The following is a 22,905-nucleotide window of genomic DNA, read 5'->3' as shown; positions in this document are numbered from 1 at the left end:
ATTACGCATAAAAATTACCATCCCCGCCTGATGAGTATATTTTTTGGTAGACGTCGCTAAACTTGGCCGCGGCGCGTGGGCAGGTAGCGGCCGGGGTCCACGCGGGTGGGTTCCAAATTTTTTTCAGTCTGCCAAAATTTTTTCCGCCGAAAATATTTGTGAATGCGCACATTACATACACGCGGGAATGAGGTAAAAAAATTTCAAGCGAATTGAAGAGGTCGCCCAGCCATGCTTTGTTCGACCTCATCTGAAATGACCCCCTCGCGTTCTGAAACCGGCGTCTATCCGATTGAGCTATCATCGCAGCTTGGGCGCACAGCATTATTTCATTTGCGTTATTCGTGGCGTTGGCTTGCACTGCACGCGAGCGTTATTTCACTCGTTCGTTCGTTCCCTCGCTCACTCGCCTAGGCCTTACTGCCGCAATTGAGCCGCTCTGAGCCGCTCTTAACAGCAGAGATGTTTAAGCTTGAGCTTGGTCCGGTGGTGGCGTCGTCCAGACTTGCGTATGGGCTTGCGGCACGTGAAGAGCTGGCAAAAAACCCAAGAAAGCAGCTCACGTGCGTTCGACAGCTCGCGCTACAGACGCCGATTTCGCGAAGGCGGGTGCCTCAGGTCCTAGCGCGTGCTAACGCCGTCCACTTTGCGTAGATGTGAATGGCTGTGGACAGAACCATCCGGGCCTGCAGTCATGGAGAACTTTCACCGGCAGGCTCGCAAATTCGAGTGAGGTGCAGCACCTGGGTCCCTCCGTCGAAGGGCCGCCAGCTCTGCTGTTTCGCAAAGTTTGCACCAGTAGTGCAAGCTGCGTTTTGTTTTTTTTCTATTCTACCTGAGTGCGTTTTTTACGAAGAAAACGTCTGCTGATACCTAACCAAATCGCTTGGCAGCTGCGGAACGTGGATCGAGCAAGCATTACGAACTATTTCCTGTATGTCCGCGATATTTGTATCTAAAAAAGCTTGAATAAATATTATTCGAATGCTTCTTTTAAGTTTTAACACGAAACTGTTTTATGCCGGCATCCACCGAGATGTGACTGACGTCATATCCGTCACGGAAATGACATCGCCAGAAAAACTTCGATTGACGCGGTGCGCCGGGATTTGAACCACGAACTCTTTCGCCGCAACGGGAGGTAGGAAACGCGCTCACGACTGCGCTATGAGCAGACGCGTAAACAGGACGACAAACGCGCATCATATCCTTCCCTTCAGATGGTGCTGCCGTCCAGGAGAGGCGAAGCGAAATAGTGCATCTTGACGCTAATGAGCGCCGACAGTTGGCGCCTACGGGGGACGCGCAGCGTAACATCTGGAGAAGCCTGTAAGGCAGCGACCACGAAGTAAGATCGACGCCGAATTGCGGATGTCGCGCTCGTGGCATGCTCCGGTGCTCCGTTTGCTGCAGCGGACCGTGTGTTCACCAAACGATTCGCTGACAACCCGTTCGGTTCCGTTTCCACGGACGGTTTGCGAGCAACTGTGGTTTCAGTCGGACTAACGCAATGCTCCGGCGCTTCCAATCCAGTGTCTGACGTTGATGCGTATAACGGTGCTGTACCGACAAAATATAAATAGCGATGTGCAGGTCCATTTCGATTCACAATAAACATTCAACTGCTCCTGTGAAGGCACATTTCACTTTGTGTTTTACCGGTTCCTATAAAAGAGTGATCAACGACATTTTTTTTATTACTGTGTTTAGAAAATATTCGAACTTAACAGCGGCTGGTAAGTTGGTAGGTGTTTCTTTAGCACGAAAGTGTTTTATGCCCGCGTACACCAAGATCTCACTCACGTCATATCCGTCACGAAAACGACGTCACCAGAAAAAGTGCAGAGGACGTGGCGGGGCCCGGATTTGACCCCACGAACTCTCTTGCCTGTCGCCAGAACGGGAGGCACGTGGCGCTCTGCCTACTGCGCTATGGACAGAGACCTAAGCAGCTCTACTAACGCGCCTTATGTCCTTCCCTATGACACTTTAGATGGTGCTGCCGTCTAGGAGAGGCGAAGGGAAGCAGCGTATCATGACGCTAATGAGTGCGGACAGTTGTCGCCTCGATGAGAGCGCCTTTAAGGCACGGGGTACGCGCCTGAATTGCGGCACCCTCCGCTGTCGCGTTATTCCTACGACCGCCATGTGTTTCAAGCTGCTGTTTCTTCAAATGTCATTTTTGGTTTTGTTGTCCCGAAATAAACCGGTTATTTTTGTGATTCTTGCGCGTAAGCGCCATTTCGTCTGGCGGGGTCAAGCTCGCGAACCCTTCGCACATGATGGAGGTTCCTTCAACTTTCAACTGCTCCTGTGAAGGCACCTTTCACTTTCGTGTTTTACCGATTCCTATGAAAGAGAGATCAGCCACATTTTTTATAGTTATGTATCTCCGGGAATTGTGGGGGCATCTAAGTAAAAGCTAGAAACCTGGCTCACCAGGGTCATGTGGCTTCCGCGATGTCAATTGCCAACACTGGCCAACGCATTAGCCGATTACATGTGCAATGTAATTTTCGCCCAGCGAGATTGCTCCCATGGATTATTCTTCAACTTTTCTGATTTTGGTTTTGGAATCTGTGCCTCGCACAATCGGGGAGATTTAGAACAAAAAAGGAGACCGATAAGTGTGACCTCCACTTCACCGAGCTTCACCATTTCGAGGGACAATGGTAGGTAGGAGGAAGTCCCGTTCCGCACAATTTGTACTGCGAGGGGTAACTCAAAGGGCTGAGATGATTGTCGCTTTGTTCTTTCTTGTTACTGGCTTGTAAAGGGGCACCCATGTGCCTCCCTACAGACCATAACATGCTTGCTGCCCTCCGTTATGTATCACACAACCGTTAGCTAAAGCTATACGCGTTTCGGTGTCCTTTGTTTTGCCTTCATGTTTTCCGTTATAGTTTGCTTCCGGAATCACTCGACGTAACATCTGCCGTGCGAAGTGCGACCTGTTTACTTGCACAATGATGGCGGCTAACAGCAATTGTTCTCGCGTCCATGTCGAACGACTCTACGGACAAGAGTCACCTGGAAGAAGGTCGGAGACGGCTGTGTATATAGCCATGGTGCGTGTATACAAGGCTTTTTAGTGATGCCGCGATGCCGGAGCTAGAACTATTTGGATACGACAGTTCCCTCCAGAAATCATCATGTATCGTTCTATGGACCACGCAAGCAGAGCGTTAGTTACGGGCCTTCTCGATCATGAGTGTCGCACCGTGACCAGACTGCCATCGGTGGCCATCCGGAGCTCGATTAGTAAATTTTCAATATATTTTTTGGCACCTCTATTCGAGGGCAGCCCTCAGTCTACTCGAATGATATTCAGTACTGGTAAGTTAAGGATGCCGAATGATGGCTAACGATGCTGTCGCTGTAGAAAACCACTACGTCAGTGCACGTTTCGTGCTGTAAGTTGCTGCTTCAAATTGTCGTATAAAATTTATAGTTTCTTTTCGACAACAAAATTATCATCTCTGTCTTTTGCATCGTCAAAGACATTGAGTTTCGTTCTAATATATTATTATGAAACTCTATCGTCAAAGATAACCCTACGCGGGCAAACAGCGTAAGCTAGTGTGGTATTCGACTTCTGCAGTGACTAAACGATTTGTGCGTTCGAGAACTATCCACTGGATCAATACGCTTCCCGAAAAAAAAATACGAGTATACGCGTAAATAGCGCTGCGCAGTTCACTTCCGTCATCCATGAGGCTGCCCTCGCATCAACAGTTCTCTGCGTAGTAAGGACGTCGTAGCTGGGATAAACAAAGTCACTTTCGGCTTTGGTGCTTACACAGCGCACGTGTTAACGCGTGCACCTGGGAGAGCAGTCGGCAGGCGTCGCGCAGCTTCCACGCCGTCCTTCGGCAGGCCGAACTTTTCCACGCTCACTTTCTGCGCTAATGCGGAAGGTTATCGTTGTTTGCGGCGCCTAATAAACTCGTCGCAAAATGTATGAACGGCAGCGGCAGCGAGTACGGAACATTACCACGCGAGCATAGACTCCCGTTATGTGGCTGCCGAAGCCATCCTGTTGCACCCTTGTGCTAATATGGAAGAACCAGAAATGTAAAAATAAGTCGGGTTAAACTGAACAAAGCCAGAGGAGATGGAGCACGCCGGCGTAAAATACATTTCTTTGTGCTAGCTCTACAGCCAAGTGCTGTATTATTGTGATTGCGGCCAGACATAGCTGACAAAAAAACGCGCCCCATTTGTTATCTCGGTATAGTATTACCCCATCGGTACTGCCGCGATTCCATGGCTGACTGAACTACCTAATGAGGTCATGTGCAGCAACTGAGAAAAAGTATCCAAACATTTTTTCATTCCCTTCCGACCTAGAGAAGCTCTTAAAACTACTATGCCCCTCAAACAGCGCAGTACTTTCGGATTGAATCTGCACATCAAACACAGCATGTCTCTGTTTTTATCGCATGATTCTTCATACTGTTTGTCATAATTTTTCTCCTTGCAACTAAACGGAAACACGCCAATCGACCACGAAGTTCAGCATAAAGTGGCGGATTGAAGTAAATAACCGAAAACAATAAGTTAAACAGCAGTTTCGATTGATTGATTGCGGGGTTTAACGCGCCGACGCTTTACAGGCGATGAGGTGCGCTGTAGTGGTGGGCTCAGAATTAATTTTGACCACCTGGGGATCTTTGACGTGCGCCGAAATCTCGTACACACGGGCGGTTTTGCTTTTCGACTACATCAGAAAAGCAGCCTCCGCGGGCGAGAATCGAACCCGTGTCCTCGTGCTCAGCAGCACAACGCCTTAGCCACTGACTCACCGCGGTGGGTAGACAAACAGCAGTTTGAACGAGTGCTTCAATGTCGCTTTTTAGGTTAGGGAAGTTCTCGCATAGAACTAAGGTTGTGGTTGTTGCAGTGGTGAAATCTATATCTGCAAGATAATCTAATTGTCTAGTGGCTCCAGTGCGGCCTGTTATTGTATATTACATTTGTATAAATATAAATACTTTTATAGCGACGCCCACAGTAAAAGAAGCATGCATTAACAAATTATGCCGCAGGAAATCTTATTGGCAAAATACACTCCACAGTTAGCTCAGGAGGAGTTAGTTATAAGACAGAGACGAATTGCTTGAATGGAACAACTATTTTTGCTAAAATGCACAGATTACCGTTATTTACCCTGACAACAACGATTTGTAATGCAATACATTTTCGTGGGACTCACGCTGGGCGACGGGTATTCCTTGATTTTAATATCAAAGCCTTAACCTCCCCATTGCGCGAAACACCGGCGTTTTGGTTGATGTCCGGTACAGACAAATGTCGCAGCTGTTAAGAATAAGAATACATGCAGAATTTCAGAATTCAATTTATGCCAGGGTGCGTATGTGGATTGATTTGAATAAAATATATGAAATAAAAATTAAAGCAGCTTCACCCAACGTGAAGGCTGTCAAGTGCGGAGCAGTGATTCGCCCAAAGGGGCTCTGGCATCCTCTCTTCGCTAGTTTGAGTTTCAGTCTGGCGCTGATACCGAAAGTAGCCGAGAGAGGGCGCCGCAGCCCTTGAAAATGGCTATAAAGAGACGCTTTTTGGAGTTCTCATTATTGTGGGTAATTTATGCCTTAATTCATCATTTATTTCGTATTTTATATTATTATGTACTTATTCGCGACCTACGAGCAGCAGCCCCCGTGGCAACAGCGCACCGCAGAGATCACCCGCAACATTTTGCATGTCAGTAACATGTGCATGTGTGGCGCAATGGGATTGACATCGGCTTCGTAACGCGTACGACCCAGTTGGATCTCGGCCACGGGAAGCGGTGATCTTTTCGAAGCTACTGTTTGGGCGCGTGACGCGGCGGCTAGATACCGTGACCCCGGACTAACTACTGCGACAAACCGGGGCCATAAAGTGCTCCGCACGTAATAGAGCGAACTGGACACCGTATCAAAATAGAACCCGGACTGCAATGTAGTAGCGGAGTGCGTTTTTGGAATGCTAAATCAACGCTTTCCTGTGGCGGAAAAAGTGATCCTAATGCGTCCGGTGCTTAAGCCATACTTTGTGACAGTTGCAAATGACCGAACATGCACGTCACAGCACAGATATCAGGGGCACCCCAGCCCCGGAGAGCGCTGATTCAGGTAAAGTAGTTAGTGGTCGGATCAAGAGACCGAACCGCCTGCCGAACACGACCTGCCCACGCGCGCCGATTCCGCGTGCCTAATTGGTTATTGCTTGTCTGATTTTTTTTAGTTCTTTCCGACGCCACTGCACCGGCTGGCCCAGAATTTCATAGCAATTTCTCAGATGTATACGCGTTTGGTCGGCCTGCCATCGTTGTTATTTAGTCTTTCTCGCGGTCAGTTGAGCTCAGTCTTTGCAGATTCACAATGGGGGAAGTGCACACCTTCTGTGGGATCGGCCGTGTGCTGAAAGGAGAGTTTTACAACACGAAATTATTACTTGGCTAGGCTGGCAAAATCACGCACGAGGACGGCGTCCACCGAACGCGCCCCCAACAGGAATATCGTCGGCAAAAACTGCCTACAGCTGCTAACCCTTTGCTAACGCCTTCGACGGCATTCCACGCGTTTGATGGCGCGCGTGCAGGTTAAAGAAAAAGTAGACGGAGGGCGGGTTGAATATTTTGAGAGGATTTCTCCGCCACGTGCCTAGCCGGCAACCTCGAATTGACGTTTGAAGACAATAATTCTAAATTAAAGCTGGTCGCACATTCTCTATTTCGGCTGCCAGCCGCACAAAAGTGCCAGCCGCACAAAAGTGGCAGCCAGGCCGGGCTGCCGCGCGCCGGCCCTTGAAACCGACGCTGGCCCAACTTTCGCGCCTGCCGCCGGTCGCTGCCTCATGGGCCGATACTAGGCGCGAAAGTTGGACGAGCGGCGGCGATGTCTCCAAATGGCCGCTGCCCGTCGTTTGTTATGTGTGAAGTAACGTGTTTAATAATTGAACGAAGAAAACATGTAGGTTATAGTATGTTTTCTGGTGTCGAATTGTTGTCTTTGTGGCGATATTAATTGGAGTGTTACACAAACATTCTTTTTGCTTTGCGTTTATTCAAAATTCATATGAGGACGTCTTTGATTCGAAGTCATGAAAACAAATGTAACACAATCATATATTTCACATACATTTTTTGTACACAGTATAAGATTAAGCAAAAATATGACATATGCAAATTTGGGGATACAATATTGTACAATGGGAAAAACACGTGCTACATACACATTTACAACAACATAGTTAGGCGGGCTAGTTGGTATTCTGAATTCATGGCTGTAACTTTTGCGCAACTTTAGACGGACACAGATACAGGTCTTCGTGTCCCTTTTTGTATCTGCCTCCGCCTAATGTTGCGCAAAAGTTACAGCCATGAATACACATTTAGGTACACAATACTTGATTACGAAAGAAGAACTCCGAAAGTTCTAGTCCCTACAGATATTTTTTTTTTCGCGCACACCTTGGCAGGAGAAGAAAAGAACTTGAAAGTTCCACTCAGTGTATACTTATTTCTTGGGCTCACCTCGAGACAGGAATGTTCCTTAGACATTAAAAAAATTCGTTTCAGTTCAGAGACACAATAATTGGGAACCTATATGTTAAACGAAAGCACGCACACGTATGCTTCAAGCCCTGCCGTTCGGGTGAGTTAACGCAAACTCTGAAAGAAAGCGTTGAACAGCCCATTAACCTGCATACACTTCGGAGAAATCATGTTCACACCAACAAAATGCAGCCATAAAAAACTGTTGCAACACAATGACCGCACTGTAGACACTCATTGCTGGATTATATCTAAGCACAAAAACAATGCGCAACTATGTGCACGTCGTAGAACACAGAACACAAATCGAACGCACCCATCTTTTCTTTCAATGGCGCGTGAATGAACAGTCTGCTTACCGCGGGTGGGAGGGAAGGCTGGGGGGAGAAGACACCCAGAAATAAAAGCTTCCCTATATTGTAAGCCGCAGATATCGGCCAGGTGTTACAAGCTACCCTCTAGCTCGGGCAGCGCCTCTTATCTTGTCCGATACGGCATGACCATTCTAACTTCAGAACTATGGAACACCAAACCCACTCGCGATAGGATGACAAGGCGCGGGCGCGCAGTTTAGATTGAACAGCAAGCCGGCAATGCTACTTGGTTTTTTTTTTTTTTTTAATGAGCGAAACGCTTGCAATGGCGGATGCAGACAACGCATGTATTTCGGTTCGGCCTTCCACTGCTTTATGTGAAAATCCACTTGCATTGAACACTGCGGTGTTACGTCAGGTTTTTCGGAGCACTGAAGCAACGCTTGGCAGTAGTTTCGCCGCAAATATACGTTTTGGAGCAAGACGGCGGAGTTAAAAAATGCTTAGGGCGCAGCACCTCCATGCCACCAATCGCTGTGGTAGTACGTACGCCGTGAAAGGCAAGAAGCGCGTACAGTTGAGCTTGCCTTCTTTGTGAGCAGGTGCGTCGTGATGACATTGGATGGATTGAGGAGAGTCACCGGAGGAAACGTCCAATGAAGTCGCAAACCGTCGTCGACTTGGGGCCCAAACCTAGACTCATACCTGCTGCACGAAACAACAAAAAATACCTTGATAAGTATACTGAATCGACATTCCAGCAGTTACTAAGGCAATCAAAAGACGGCAATGCCACCACAAATTGGTCTGGCGAGCAAGAGTGTGCGTGCCAAAGACGCGTTTACTTCTACCAAAACTTTGCGTACTTGCACAGCTGGGATATATTTGCACATTAGTTTCCACTCCAAGACGAGTGACATGTCTCATTAACTTCACGTTACATGCGCGAATTAATTTGAAAACAGAAGAGAGCAATCGCTCGGCTTTTAAGGAATTCACTATAACTTGTACAAAGCTAATTTGCTTACCTGTCGTCTTTGAAGAAGGCGAGAAACTTGGCCGAACTTCACCGCCCTGTGTTGCTGCACCACAGAGCTGCGCAGGAGTGGTAACGCTCCTTCCTCCGCTACCCCATATTTAGAATTCGAATGTATTTTATAATGCAGCGAAACTTTCAGCCCGTGGAGGCGTTTAGGCAACGCGCGCAACCCTTCGCACACCGGCTCGCTCACGCACGCACCGAACTGGCCCGCCGTGCGCGCCGAGAGAAAGAAAAAAAAATATTGGTGCCAGTGAGCTGTTGCGCATGCGTGAGGAGGCAAGGAAGCGTTGACGGCGTGGAAAGAAAGAAACGCCGAGGGAAAGGGAAGGGCCACGCCGCAGCACCGTGCCGCTAGGATCGCCACAATTTCGGAAACCGAAACTAGCCAAAGTCGCCGACCAGTGACACAACTCTGAGCCGGCCTAGTTGGAATGGATGCATCTTGACAAATAGCGCGCAAGAACGGGGACCAGGAAGGAAGCGTCTGAACATGTTTCCGTTCTCGTGCGCTATTAAAGACGATAGTCTTTCTCGGGCTACTTAAACGCAGAAATTTTGCCCTTTCTGTCTGTCTCTCTGTCTGTCTCTCTGTCTGTCTGTCTGTCTGTCTGTCTGTCTGTCTGTCTGTCGGACTATTTGTGGCTCAATTCAGCCACCCGGCCAAAGTGAAATAAAATCTGCACAAAAGTCTTATGTACTCACGGCCAAATCTAAACGTCTAAGCTCGGTGTAAATGTTCATACTTGTCGACGTTGCTGAACAAGAACAAGACATTACGCAAATATAAAGCAGCAAGCCAATAAACTCGGGATATTTGCAGTGTTCCGTAATTTAAAAAAAATCATGGATGCTAGGCGGTGCGATAGCAAAAGTAAGCATCCATGGCGGAAAATCGTCGCCTGCTGTTGCCCACGCTATCCCCTGGCGGCACTTAAGAAGTCAAACGGCAGTAGCAACGAAAGGTTCCACTAGATAGGATCCGCGCTCCGCTTGGAACGCTCGTGGAGTAGGGCAACGCGGTTCTATGAACGTTGTAGTAGTGTGCCTCAATTCGCGCGCGTCTCCACCGTACGGCAGCCCTGGCATCGAGACACCCGACTTGCAGCAGTGGAACGCGGTAAATTTAAATTGACTTGAGCAAACTTTTAGCATGTCATGTTGGAGGAACGAGACGGGAGAGGTACAGCATGAGAGGTGAACGGGAAAGAGAAGGGAGGCATTCACTTGGCAGGAGCGCCAGTCCTCTTTCGTCGTTCGGCGACATTTGGAACAAAAGGATGAGATACGCGGCCATTTTGTTTTTGTCAAGAGGAAGAAACACTCGGCGCGCGATCAATTCCCATTGGCTTACGACGCATAGCACGAGTATAACAAAAAAACAGTAGCGTGCGTCGGAAATTTCCCGCGCAGACAGGGTTGACCTTCAGCATCTGTGGAGGTAGTGCAGCAGCAGAATGAATAGGGATTCTTAAAAAAGAAGCTGCAGTGAGTCTGATGCCGAGGTTTTCGCTTATAGTCGACTTAGGCAAGAGGCTCAGAGACAAACCCAGTAAGAAAAAAACAAGTTTCTGAAAGAATATGCCGAAAGATACTGCAATGTTATTGCGTCGTACTTTCAGTGAACATATCCTATACGCGGTGGTATTTGTTGCGTACAGCTGAGCAAGCCCGGCAGGCGCAGGGTAAAGGCAATTTGTTTTCCCAGTGGCTCAAAGATGTGTTGCGAAGACAGCTGTAGTTCTCACCGCAGGCATTGACCTGGTACGGCTGCCATACCCAACTTTGCCGTTTGTTGGGCTTGTAAGCCACTTGGGGGGAGCTCCTACAAACATGGCGCTCCAGCTGTGGCGAAAAAGCCGCTGGCGCTGAAAAGGTTGCCGCCAAGTAATGCGCCCTTCGCTGGAAAAACTTTGTTTTCCCGCAGGAATGACGGTACTTGCACGCGCAGAATAGCCCTGTAGGAATGTTTGTATAAATTCGAACTGCTGAGCACGAGGTCGCTGGTTCGATTCCCGGCCGCGGCGGCCGCTTTTCTGGTGGAGGCGAAAAGCAAAAAACGTCCATGTGTACGAGATTTCGGCGCACGTTACAGATCCCCAGGTGGTCAAAATTAATCCGGAGCCCTGCACTACGGCGCGCCTCATCGCGTGCGTTCTGTCGGCGCGTTGAACCCTGCAATCAATCAATCAATTCGAACCTTCCCTGTGAAATTTTGCACGTGCATGCACGAGTCTCACGCGTCTTACAAAAAACACTACACGTATGACTCTTCCAGTGATAGCATAAACGAACTAATGCTGCAGCAACACATAACCAAGTGCTCTCCCATCCAGCGCCAACACGTGTTTTGACATAGGGACGCGCGAGGGGTAGTGGAACTAAGTCGTCTAATGTATCCGTGCTTTTCACGAATGTTCGGAGTATTACTAACAAACGGGTGGTTTTAACATGTGTCATTGACACTTGTAACGCTGACATCATCGTACAAACTTAAACGTGGTTGCACCCAAACATTCAATATCACAAAATTCCACACCATATTCGTTTTTTGTTCTACCGATGTGACCCCACGATACGGCGAGGCGGTGGCATTTTGTTGGGTATCCCGAAAGATTTGTCATCCCAGCGCATCCATGTTAACAGTAACCTCAAGGTTGTGTACACCCCTGTTGAAATAGGGCCCCGAAAGTTTATAAGTTGCCCCTGTTATCACCCGCCTACTGACTTGTCTAGTTTTCTAAATGAGCTACACGATGTGTTAAACATACTTGTTTCTCGTTATCTCACGTTCCCCCAGTTTTTCTTGGGTGATTTTAATTTGCCAAATATACAATATGCTGATGAACATCCTACTATATTTCTATTCTCTACGTTTGCTCAAGAATTCTCTTTTTTCGCTAACTCAGTTAGTCAAGGAACCGACAAGAATAACGAACGGTACAGCTAACACTCTTGATCTAGTGCTTACAGCCATGCCTGATTTTGTTTCTAGCCCCGTACATCTACCAGGTTTCAGCGATCGTTCTTTATTTATGTTTAGCTTAAATTTATTGTCTAAAAACAATAAAACTAAGTAAATCTGTCCGCAACTATAATCGTGCTAATGTCTAAGGAATTAACAACTAGCTATGCGAATTTCTTGATAATTTGTTAGAAAATTTTGATAATCGAACTGTGGAAAATAACTGGAACATGTTTACTAAAATGTTAGCGAGTGCACGGAGAAATACATTCCTGTTCACTTAGTCTCTTCGAGCCGTAATGCTCCATGGTACACAAGCAGCCTTAAACGCTTATCTAACAAGAAAAAACACCTGTACTGATCAGCAAAACTTTCTAGGAAGGATGGGCGCTGGTCGGCTTAAAAACTGGCTAATGATAACTAAGTTGCGGCACTAAGGTCAGCCAAAGAGAACTTTTCTCGTACCATATTACCCACTACACTAGTTACTGACACTAAGATGTTTTGGCGCACCATCAAACCTCGTGAAACAACATCGTTCACCTAACCGGCACCGATGGTGCTGCAATTCTTCCGGAGGAGTGTGCTAACACTTTTAATGAAACCTTCGAGCGTATTTTTTCTTTTTCCGAAAACGTTTGCTTGCCACCTCTCGAAACATTCAACTACATTGATATGTTTCCAATACTTATTGAACCAAGTGGAGTTGCGAAAGTAATTAAATCACTCAAAGTTTCTTCCACTCCCGGTTATGTCGACATCAACCCTAAATTCTTGCAGAGCACTTGTGCCTATTCATTCATCATTTTAACGAAACGTTTTCAGCAATCACGTGACGACGGTTGTTTGCCTGTCGACTGGACGGTGGGGAAGCTAGTTCCGCTTCATAAAACAGGAAACAAAAACTCCCCGCTTAATTACCGACCCATTTCACTTACTAGCATCCCTTGTAAAATAATAGAACATGTTCTTTTTTCACACCTTCATTTCATTTTTACGCGATCACAGCATGGTTTTCACAAAAGTTACTCATGTGAAACACACTTGGTATCTTTCACACATAAGCTTCATGCCATACTTGATCGATAACCATCTGCTGATTGCATATATCTAGACTTTTAGAAAGCATATGACAAGGTGGGTCATAAACACTGCTACACAAGTTACGTCAGCTTAACATTGAACCGAAACTTCTTGCATGGCTTGAGATTTTTCTAACTACTCCCTCACAGTGTGTTTCGATTAGCAACCAGAATTCTAATAATACCTTCGTTCATTCCGGTGTGCCACACGGTTCTGTTCTCGGCCCTCTGCTTTTCCTTATATATATTAACCATTTAACGACGTGCGTCTCATCTAGTATGAATCTATTTGCTTACGATTGCGTGGTGTTCCGAGAAATAACCTGTGACGATGACCTCACCACCGTTCAAACTGACCTAAATTCTATATCAGCTTGGTGCTTAAAGTGGCGCATGGAACTCAATGTTAGCAAGTGTAAATTTATGCGGGTATCTAGAAAAATAACAGATTACCTGTTTACTACCTTGATAGGATCGCCCTAGACTCTGTTTCTTCTTATAAATATCTCGGTGTTAACATCACAAGCAACCTCACCTGGAACGTTCACATTGAACATATTATCAACAATGCAAATCGCGTGCTGGGTTACCTCAGGCGTAATTTTGCTAGCGCCATCTTTCCTTAACTACTGTTGTACAAAACGCTTATTCGGGCTAAATTAGAATACGCCTCTTCTATTTGGGATCCTTCTTTTAACAATGTCGTAAACTCACTGGAAATGATGCAAAATAATTCTGCAGGTTACATCCTGTCTAAATATAACCGAACCGCCAGCGTAACAACAATGAAATCTACCCTTAACCTTCAATCCCTAGGAGTTCGACGTAAACTTTCCCGACTTTCGTTGTTCCACAAAATATTTCATCACCAACATCAGCGTGAAGAACTCATCTTGCCTCCATTGTACGTTTCTTCTCGCCTTGATCATGCTCACAGAGTCGGCATAGCATTAAGCCGAACGAACGCTTTTTCTCAGTCGTTTATTACCCGTACGTCATTAGAAAGGAATCGCCTTCCTTCTCCTACAGCAACCATTGTAAATAACACGCTTTTCAAGAATTCCATAGCCAACATTGTGTAATTCCGGCTTTGTTGTGTGCAGTTATGCTTGCTTGCTGCGTTTATTTTGTATAAGATGTTTGTTTGATATGTATTTCCTTCGCTGTTTTTTTTTCTTGTCGTTCTACTTATGAATGTAACCACTCCCTTCTATAATGACATTGGCCCCGAGGGTATTACTAATAAATAAATAAATAAATAAATAAATAAATAAATAAATAAATAAATAAATAAATAAATAAATAAATAAATAAATAAATAAATAAATAAATAAATAAATAAATAAATAAATAAATAAATAAATAAAAAAAAAGAAAGCTTTTCGACGTAAAGAGAAAGTCGACAGTTTCTGCATGTTTAAATGAACGAAGATGCTCGAAAATAAAGAATGCTAGTCAAGCAGGTACGTAGGATAGCAGTGTAGTTTACTTGCGTACATTAACATTTGCATAGCCAAGGAACTCTTCTAGATTGAACCGTGAATTGTCGTTCCTGGCCGGTATTATAGGTAGTGATCGGTACAATTGGCATTGATAGGTACGACCATAATTTTATGCGAGCAGTCTCAGGCACCACTGCGAGCGAAGCGAAGCTCGCGAGTTTGGGGATTAAACTTAGCCCCATCTGTCGGAGCACGCCTTCCCTTCACCGCAATGTTTTGGCGCGCTGGCTCCCGTTGTCGCCGGCTGCGATGGCCTAGTCGCTGTCTATAAAGCCGGTCGTGCTCCCAACTACTCCGTATGCTCGCAGCGCTTGTGTGAGTGTAATGAATCAGCACCAACTTCAGTGGCATTAGGGAAACTTTTAAAGACGATAGTCTTCCTTGGGCTACTTAAACCCGAAAACTTTGGTCTGTCTGTGTATCTGTCCGTCCTTCGATTCATCCAACCGTCCAAAAGTTAAAGGAATGTTTCAACGAGAAGTTAAGCGAAATCATTTCCGAACAACTGAATATGGAAACATACTTCATACTTTCCCACATTTTTTAGCAAAAAGAAAACACTAAGCATATTTGAGGCAAAACATCAGCTGGCACTTGCAGGGTTCTTTTCAATCAAAATAAATGTGTGCTCGATATTCGCGACATAAAATAAAAGATACGAGTGATAAACAATATTTTGACCCAAATTACCCTGGGCAGCGAAAGTACCCTAAGAACGTCAGCAACAAACGATTCCAGGTGGAGGGAGCAGTGGAACACGGGAAAAATTGAATCGAACTTGGCAAACCTCTGTGTCAATTGAAAGAGGATCGAAAGGGGGGAGAACAGCGTGCGGGGTGGGTGGCGGCGGAGGCGGCAAAACGCTATCGTCTTACGGCGACATCTGCTGCCAAGTGACCATATCGGGGGCCAATAGTTTAGCATTCCCACGCGTCAGCAGACCTAATTGTCTCCCACAAGTTTTAACGCCTAGTGTTAAGGGTGCCATGAAACGGCGGCGTCGTTGTGGGCAAATCGTGATGAAAAGTCGGCGTGAGCGAACAATCACGCAGCACCAATTTGTGGCGCCCACTAAAACACCCTGGAATGTATGGCGCTGCACCAACAGATGACGTGCGAGCAGGAGCGGAACCTTTTCACCGCTTGGGAAGTTTTCGTGCGATACTACCCGGGCTCAATAGTGCGATCGCGTTCCACGCCTAAAGGCGGAGCGCGTACGAGCCCACTATTTTTTTTAATATTCGTCTTTCTGTGGTTGATGTATCCAGTTGCGCCCATTCTGAGGACCCTGACCAACGTGACCATCACGGTTCAAGTGACAGGTTGCAAGACTCGTGAGCAGGTGGATGCTATAAACTGGACGCCATCATTCCTTGTAGCCCTGTGAGTGCCGAAATGCATAAAACAGTCTTTGTTGTACTCATATTGCTCGAATTCCTGTCAACGTGTCTAAATGATACAAAAAAAAACAAGGGGGGTGGGGAGAAAACTTCGTAGACGAATCATTTTTAGGTACCCAGCCTTTTCGCAGTTTGGCATCAGGCACGATTACGAGATGTGTTCTGTTGCGATTTCTAATTGCAGGGTTTTACTCGGCGTCATCCTCCTATTCATGGCTCTTGGAACTCTGCTCTCTGTCATCGACAGCGTGAAGCCTGCGCACAACCACGGCAAACGTAACATTCTTCGCTTTTTCACAGTACTGTCAAAAAGCTACGGTTGTTTGTCTCATCAAAACGTAAATGTGGGGCATTCGAATAAAGAATGTAGCGGTATCTTACAAAGTGCCTTACGTCTTTTCTCCGCAGTGTTGCCGCAACCTGTTCCTTCAGTCATAAATAAGCACCAGGAACTTAGTGGGCAGGGGGCTATATCCACACCACATAGAGTTTATAATTTCCGTAACTTCGCAAAAATTGCCAAGCATTTGACGGATAGATTATTTTGTCAAAAGGGTGACGTACTGAGCATATCAAACGTACAGGATATTAACGAAGCTTCACATGAGGTACGGATGGGATTTACGATATAGTGGTTCTTAGAAAGCAGAATCTGGTCCTCAAAATGCTGTGACCCGACGGGAGACGAGTTTGGAAGTTATCTTCAGATTATTCTCACAGAAATGGCAGAACAAGGGAAGCCACTTTAACAAAAACCAAATTTAGTACCGCTCTCCATTTGCTGCCGATAAAGACTTGACTATGCGCAAAAAAAGTTTGCCAGGAAACGAAATCGCATTGGCATCGGCACGGTGTTTTTTCTGGAGACGAAGCCTGATGGTTTTCTCAAATTACCTTCTCTACTATGGTGTTTCAGTCATTTGCAAATTCACATTATTTGAAACAAGAAATACTTGGTGCTTTTCTGTCACCCATTTCACTGCCCTATAAAAAACTTTCTGGTGATAGGCATGTTCACTTAACAAGGGCTCAAGGATACCATCATCTCTGTGGTGCCTGGGAGCGATAATTCGTTCCAAGATTATGTACAAGGCCAAAATTTCGGACGCGATGCAAAATGCTAATTAAACGCGTTGATATGACTCGCCCCACCTCTAAACCGCCCTAAAGGATACCAAATCACTTTTATTTACGAAAAAAATGCGCAGAATACCGCTAAGAGAAGATTTTACAATATAAAAAAACATGGCTTTGGGTAAAAAAATTAGCATTGTTTGGCCTTGTTTGGTTCGCTACAAAACCCAGAATTCTCCTGTAGTCTATTGAGGCAGTTGCATAAAATAATGGGAGGCGTGTTCGAAGTGACGCAGTAGATGGCGCTGGGTGCGCACAGGAAATTCCGGGCTTTCTACCACAATGGAACGGAAGCTCGCTGCCTGCTAGGAGTCCCTGAAACGATTAGAGGCGGAACTATAAAACTCTTTGCATGTACGACTGGTTATTTTTCGAAAGCAGTGACTTTCCCTTGGTTTCCTTCTTCGCTTGCACGCCCCCGCCCCCCTCCCCCTCCTTCCCCCGTGGCACCTAAGCGCGGTGTTCCACAAATGTAAAACATTACCGGGTATACCTTTCGTGGTGTATAAATAGCATCCAGGGCTTTTGCAACGTTAAGATGGCCTCCATGCACCTCGCTGGACATGTTGACCAAACTTGTGGGCTTCAGTTCTGGCGGATACTACTTTAATGAGGAGCAGATTGTTACGCTCGTACGTGCGTTCCTGGCCCTCAACTCTCAACGCCGTCAACGTTGAGCCCTCAACGTCGTCAACTATTGGTAATAGTATAGAATGCATTGAAATGTCACAGCACTTTTGCATGTTTCCATGGAAAAGGTGAAGGTTCCGTGGGCCCTGGCGTTGTTACTAGGGCCCGCCAAAATTTAATCATGTGAAGATAACCATTTACAACAAAAAAATTTGTCATTTCATTCAGATCAACGATCAGCCATCACTTTATTTGCCAACTCTTCTTTTTTCCATCAACTCTGTAAAAACTAATGAGGCCTTCAGCGAATTTAAACAATACAATCAAAATTAATAAGGGCATGGGAGAACAACAGAGAAAGGTATTTATACCACTGATAGTCCAAGCATATAGTATGTGTTGCCGGCGTTGCGAGGCACATTTTGCATCTATCCCACCAATCTCCAAATCGCACTGCAGAGTACGATCACAATGAAATATTTCGATTGATAATAAGCTGCTCTTTTATAGGTAATCCTGGAACGTTAAAATTTTTACTGTTCGCGAGCGAAGTTCGAAATAACAAGCCTTTTATTTGTCATATACTGAGTCCCGCCGGGATGGAGTACTCTCATTTCAACATTATTTAAATTTCAATTTTGCCGACAACACTGTGGTCTGGAGTACTTCTTTTCGTAATGCCACGCCTTTATTTCCATTCAGCTAATTGAGCTACCCGCACTTGGCATTTGGCAGGAATATTCGTTGTGTTGCTGCTGAGAGCAATCTTTTATATGCGGTAGCTCCAAAAAACAACCAGTGCAGCATCAGTGACGAAAATACAATGCGTTAGGTGCCTTACGACGACATCGTTTTCGATTTAAGGACAGGTCTCTTTCAGCGCACTGCAAATGAACTGGAACGTGCGTGTCACTCTTTTGTGGACCATTCGCAACGACGTGCGCGTGGGCGCAGCGGAGGCGGGCAGCTGCGTGGGCGACCTGCTGCGCTGCTTCTCCGTGCCGAGGAACGTGCGCCGCCTCCTGTCCAGGGCGGACGAACACGGCGCGATGGCGTGCGTGGCGGGGCTCCGCGCACTCAGCGCCATCTGGCTGCTCATGGGACACTTCCTGCTGCTGCACTCGATGGCGCTCACCAGTAAGGCGGCGCCTGGGGCAGCCACGGCACGAAAAGTGGAAATCACCAGTCTCCACCTTTGTCGAGAAATTCTCGTTGATCGCGCTTTGGAAGCAATGGGCGAGAACACGTAATGCAGGGACTCTATCAGGGACTCTATTAGACCCTCTATTAGTGGTTTGCTAAATTCATGAAAAACGTGCAACATTGTGAAAATAAATGCAAACTGCTCATAAATGTGGTCAACCCGACCGGCGCATGCACCTTTTCTTTAGTGCTCATGATGTACTCGACTGTGTGACCCGCTTCACAAGCCGCGGTGGAAGGTACAAAACGATAGCGTGCAGGTGTTGAGGTGTTTTTAGCCGTTATATCGCTTGCCTTTCTTTCGCTCCCTACGCTCTCTTCGCAAGAGCGCTATGGCAGATCGGACGCCGTTGTCTGGTTGACTTTCCTCGCCTTCATGTTTTATACGTCTCGAATACGAAATATGTCAGTAGCATGTAAATCCAAGGACAAAAGTTTCCAGGACACGGTTCCGGCTTTCAAAGCTATTTTTCTGTGCTCTGCGCTGACTTATAACTTCCCCTTTAAGTGAAGCACCATGGTTCACAGAATCATCACGAAAGGCTTAGCAGGAGCTTCACCACGAGGCAGCGAAACAATTAGCATTGATTTGACAAATCGCGCCCAGGAAACTTTTGTTCCCGGTGTGCACCTTGAACGGCCTTAAATGCTATTGTTCGTTGCTTGCTACTTCATATGCGGAGGGCATGATTAGCAAGATAATGTTGCGTTGTTCGGACTTCGAGATTTCCTTTTATAAAACGAAACAATCCTTTTTTATGCACTAGTGAAGCTTTGTCAAAAGAGACAACACAGAATAGGCAAAAATGTGGTTGTAGGCGCACGCATATATTTAATATACGGAGTCCCAGCTATCATGCACCAATATTTTAAAAAAGAGCAATGGCCTACTTGAAAAAATCCTATAGTGTACAATGTTTCCAGCACAGTGGAGCCAGTAATGTTTTCGTTAGTGAGATTTAATGAAGAAATCGTAATTAATTATTAATTCTAGAAGTACGGTTCTAATAATTAAAGTATCAGTGAGGCACTTGTAGGTACCCGCGAGAGGCATCTTACTGTGATATTTTCGGCGACGAAAGTATTGCGTACCGTATAAACCGGAATATAGGTCGAGTTTTTTTCCAAAAAAATCCGCACAAAAGTCACCCCTCGTCTTATATAGCGGTCATTGGCAGAATGTAAATCGTTGTCTGGCAACAATGTGCAAGCGCAGTCGGTCGCCATTGCCATTCGTGTCGGACTGCTCTCTCGCACTATCAGGCTTTTATTTGATTTCGTTTTTCTCTAGTTTTTCGTCTTTTACTCGTTTATTGTGCGTGCGTGCGTACATTTCTGTACGTCTCTGTTCCGAGATGAGTGGCGGCAGTTGATGCCAGTTCACCGCGGCGTTTAAGCTGACGGCGATTGAGTCACCGAGCAGAATGGGAATATGGCGGCGCAACGCCAGCTAGACGTTTCGGAGAAAAGTGTGCGGTACTGGCGGAGCCAGAAAGCTAAGCTGTGCGCGTGCAACCCCCGAAACTGATCGTTCCGTGGACGACAAGCGGTCCACCCCGAGTCGGAGAACAAAGTGGCGGAATTCGTCCGGGAACTTCGCTCACGATCGCTCCGGAGGCCATGCGCGGACCTGCTCCGCGAACTGTGGATAGCCGGCGACAACAAAAAGACCTATACGGGCCGGTTGCGACCGTGTCAAGCTGGGTGTCCTCCTCTTGGCAGTCGCTGCCCGACGACATGGTTACACGAGCGTTCAGGAAGTGCTTCATCAGCAACGCGCCTGATGGCATGGAAGATGACTGCGAAGCAGTCATCCTTGGACGACTCTGAGAGCTCAGGCGAGTGACTTCGGCAGGCATAGTGAGTGGCAGTGACGGACGGGCGTCGAAAATAAATATAGTCATCGTGATTGCGCTTCTGTGCCGAATTATTTTTTTTGTGAACTTTTCCCACCTCAGGGTAGGGGGTCGACCTATATTCCCACTCGACCTATAATCCGGTTTATACGTACTCATTTATTCTGGTGGTGGGGGTAACACGCATTTATTCATTAGCGATAAAGAAACCCCGTGCATTATGGATATACAACGTGATGGCGCTTCCACCCGCATCATAAAGCAGCACCCCCAAATAAGCTAATAGAAAGCAAATGCTTTGTCTGTCATATGCCCGAAGAGACAGCGTATGACCTTGATAGTGGCATGCATGGAAGGAGCAGCAACCGCAAGCTTCGCGGGCCACGTGTGGCAAATAACATAGAGTTCCTTCCTATATACTAAGAAACTCTATGGGAGAAAAGGCACAAACTCTTTTTACTTCTCTTGATTTTATTCTGGTTAACTCATAGGCGCCTGTTCGAGGGCGCTGCTTTATGATGCAGGCGAAAGTGCCGTCACGTGGTGTTTTTCATATTTCGCGGGGTTTCTTTATCGGTCAGAATAAATGAGTACGCAGGTAGTTCACCGCTGAAAATACTGCAGTGAGATGCCTTTTGTGATTACCTAGAAATGCCTCCTTGACACTTTAATGATTAGGACAGTACTTCTAGAGTTAGATACGTAATTACAATTAGATAATGAAATCTCATTAACGGAAAAATTACTGGCCGTCACTCCACCGTACTGAAAACATTATTCACTATGTTTTTTTTTTCAGTTACGGTATTGATCGTTTTAGAAATATTGGTGCATGATAGTTGGGACATCCTGTATATGTAGAATGAAAATGAAGAGCTCGTTGAAGGAATACAGAAAAGAAAGGCAGCAATTTCTGACGCCAAGGAAGACTCAGGGGAATCGAATGATGGCTTTCGGGAAATTATGAAAAGGATGTTCGTCGTGGCATAACTATGTGTAAACCTTCCTGCATGCATTGCGTAATAACACTTGCAGTTCGCATTTCGTATGGTCAGTATGCATGCTCTTTTCTCGATTGGCCGTAGTGCTGAGGTGCATTGGGGTACGAACATTTTTAAAAGCGTATGTGACAGTGATTTCTTAGACCGTCTCAGTTTTCGTAAATGAGGGCGTAAGGGTTTTTTCACCTGAAGGCCTTCAAATCATCTCGATGATGTACCGAGATTGTTGCTGTTTTAAGGTAACATCTTCGAAGCGGTTGCGACAAGATTAGTCTGATTTCTCGGTTTTAAACCCCAGGCATGATTCCCTGTTTTTTCAGGGCTTGTGATCGTTTAGGAGTGAAAATATCCGGAAAAGATGTTTTTATTGATAACGTTTTTTATTATGGTCATTGTAGCCAAGCCCAGCAGTTTGCAGCTTTTATCTTAGGGAAGAAGGGTAGAAAGAGCAGCCGAAGCAGCGACAGTAAGGGCAGTAGTAGTAATTGTTGTAGTAGCAGTTATTGTAGTACCATTGCTAAGAGTTTTGATATTTCTTGCTGTATCATAAGCACTGCTAAAGGGCTATCTCTTCGTGTCACGGACCTGCTACAGTAGATGAAAGCACGACACAGTGGCTCACAGGGCAAACATATGTGCGCAGCCGACTCCGTGGCCAGGGTTGGGCACGCTTTTACAGTTTTCCCTAAACACCGTTGCCTAAATTAGCGCACCTTGCATTGCGCTGTCCGTAGTAGGCTCGGCGCTATTTTCAGTTCGTTTACACAGATATTCAAGTATCCAGAGAAGGGGAAAAAAGGAGCAATAATATCAGCCCTTCTTTGAGCATAAAATCAGGGCAAAAAACGTCTTTGCTGTGTTGCTTCCCGTAAAATGTAACGCGAGGTGCTTCTTAATAACGTCGCAAATATCGAGAAATACTATAAATGCCACATTTCTGAAAAATTCTCGGTATTCAATATTACCCCCTCCCAAAAAATTATTTCTAAACTAACCTCCAAAAAACCTATTTTTCAGAAAACCTGACGCTCCTCAAAGACAAGGTCAAGGATATCACTATACAATTCATCATCAACTTCACTCCAGCTGGCGACACCATCATATGTTTGGTGTAAGTTGCGAAGAGAGAAAAAAGAATCAAGTAATTATTGACGAACGGTCAAGCCAGAACACGTGCGCCTACGTGTACACAAACCCGCCGCGGTGGCTCAGTGG

General features: G+C 46.0%; 1 protein-coding gene across 1 annotated transcript in view; it reads left to right on the top strand.

The window, feature by feature from the left end:
- The window catches only part of LOC144142922 (nose resistant to fluoxetine protein 6-like), a 113,635-nt gene that overhangs the window by 51,699 nt on the left and 39,031 nt on the right, over positions 1-22,905 (top strand). The window contains exons 4-7 of the mRNA XM_077674775.1: positions 15,735-15,849; positions 16,051-16,142; positions 18,585-18,767; positions 22,708-22,801. Of these exons, the coding sequence (XP_077530901.1) occupies positions 15,735-15,849; positions 16,051-16,142; positions 18,585-18,767; positions 22,708-22,801 (484 nt within the window). The remainder of the gene's footprint in view (positions 1-15,734; positions 15,850-16,050; positions 16,143-18,584; positions 18,768-22,707; positions 22,802-22,905) is intronic.

Source organism: Haemaphysalis longicornis, unplaced genomic scaffold (genome assembly GCF_048455015.1).
Source record: "Haemaphysalis longicornis isolate Haplotype H1 unplaced genomic scaffold, Haemaphysalis longicornis Haplotype H1 scaffold_1, whole genome shotgun sequence".
NCBI classification, from domain to species: Eukaryota; Metazoa; Arthropoda; class Arachnida; order Ixodida; family Ixodidae; genus Haemaphysalis; species Haemaphysalis longicornis.
The sequence above is the reverse complement of the archived record's forward strand: the minus strand, read 5'-3'. Positions and strand labels throughout refer to the sequence as shown.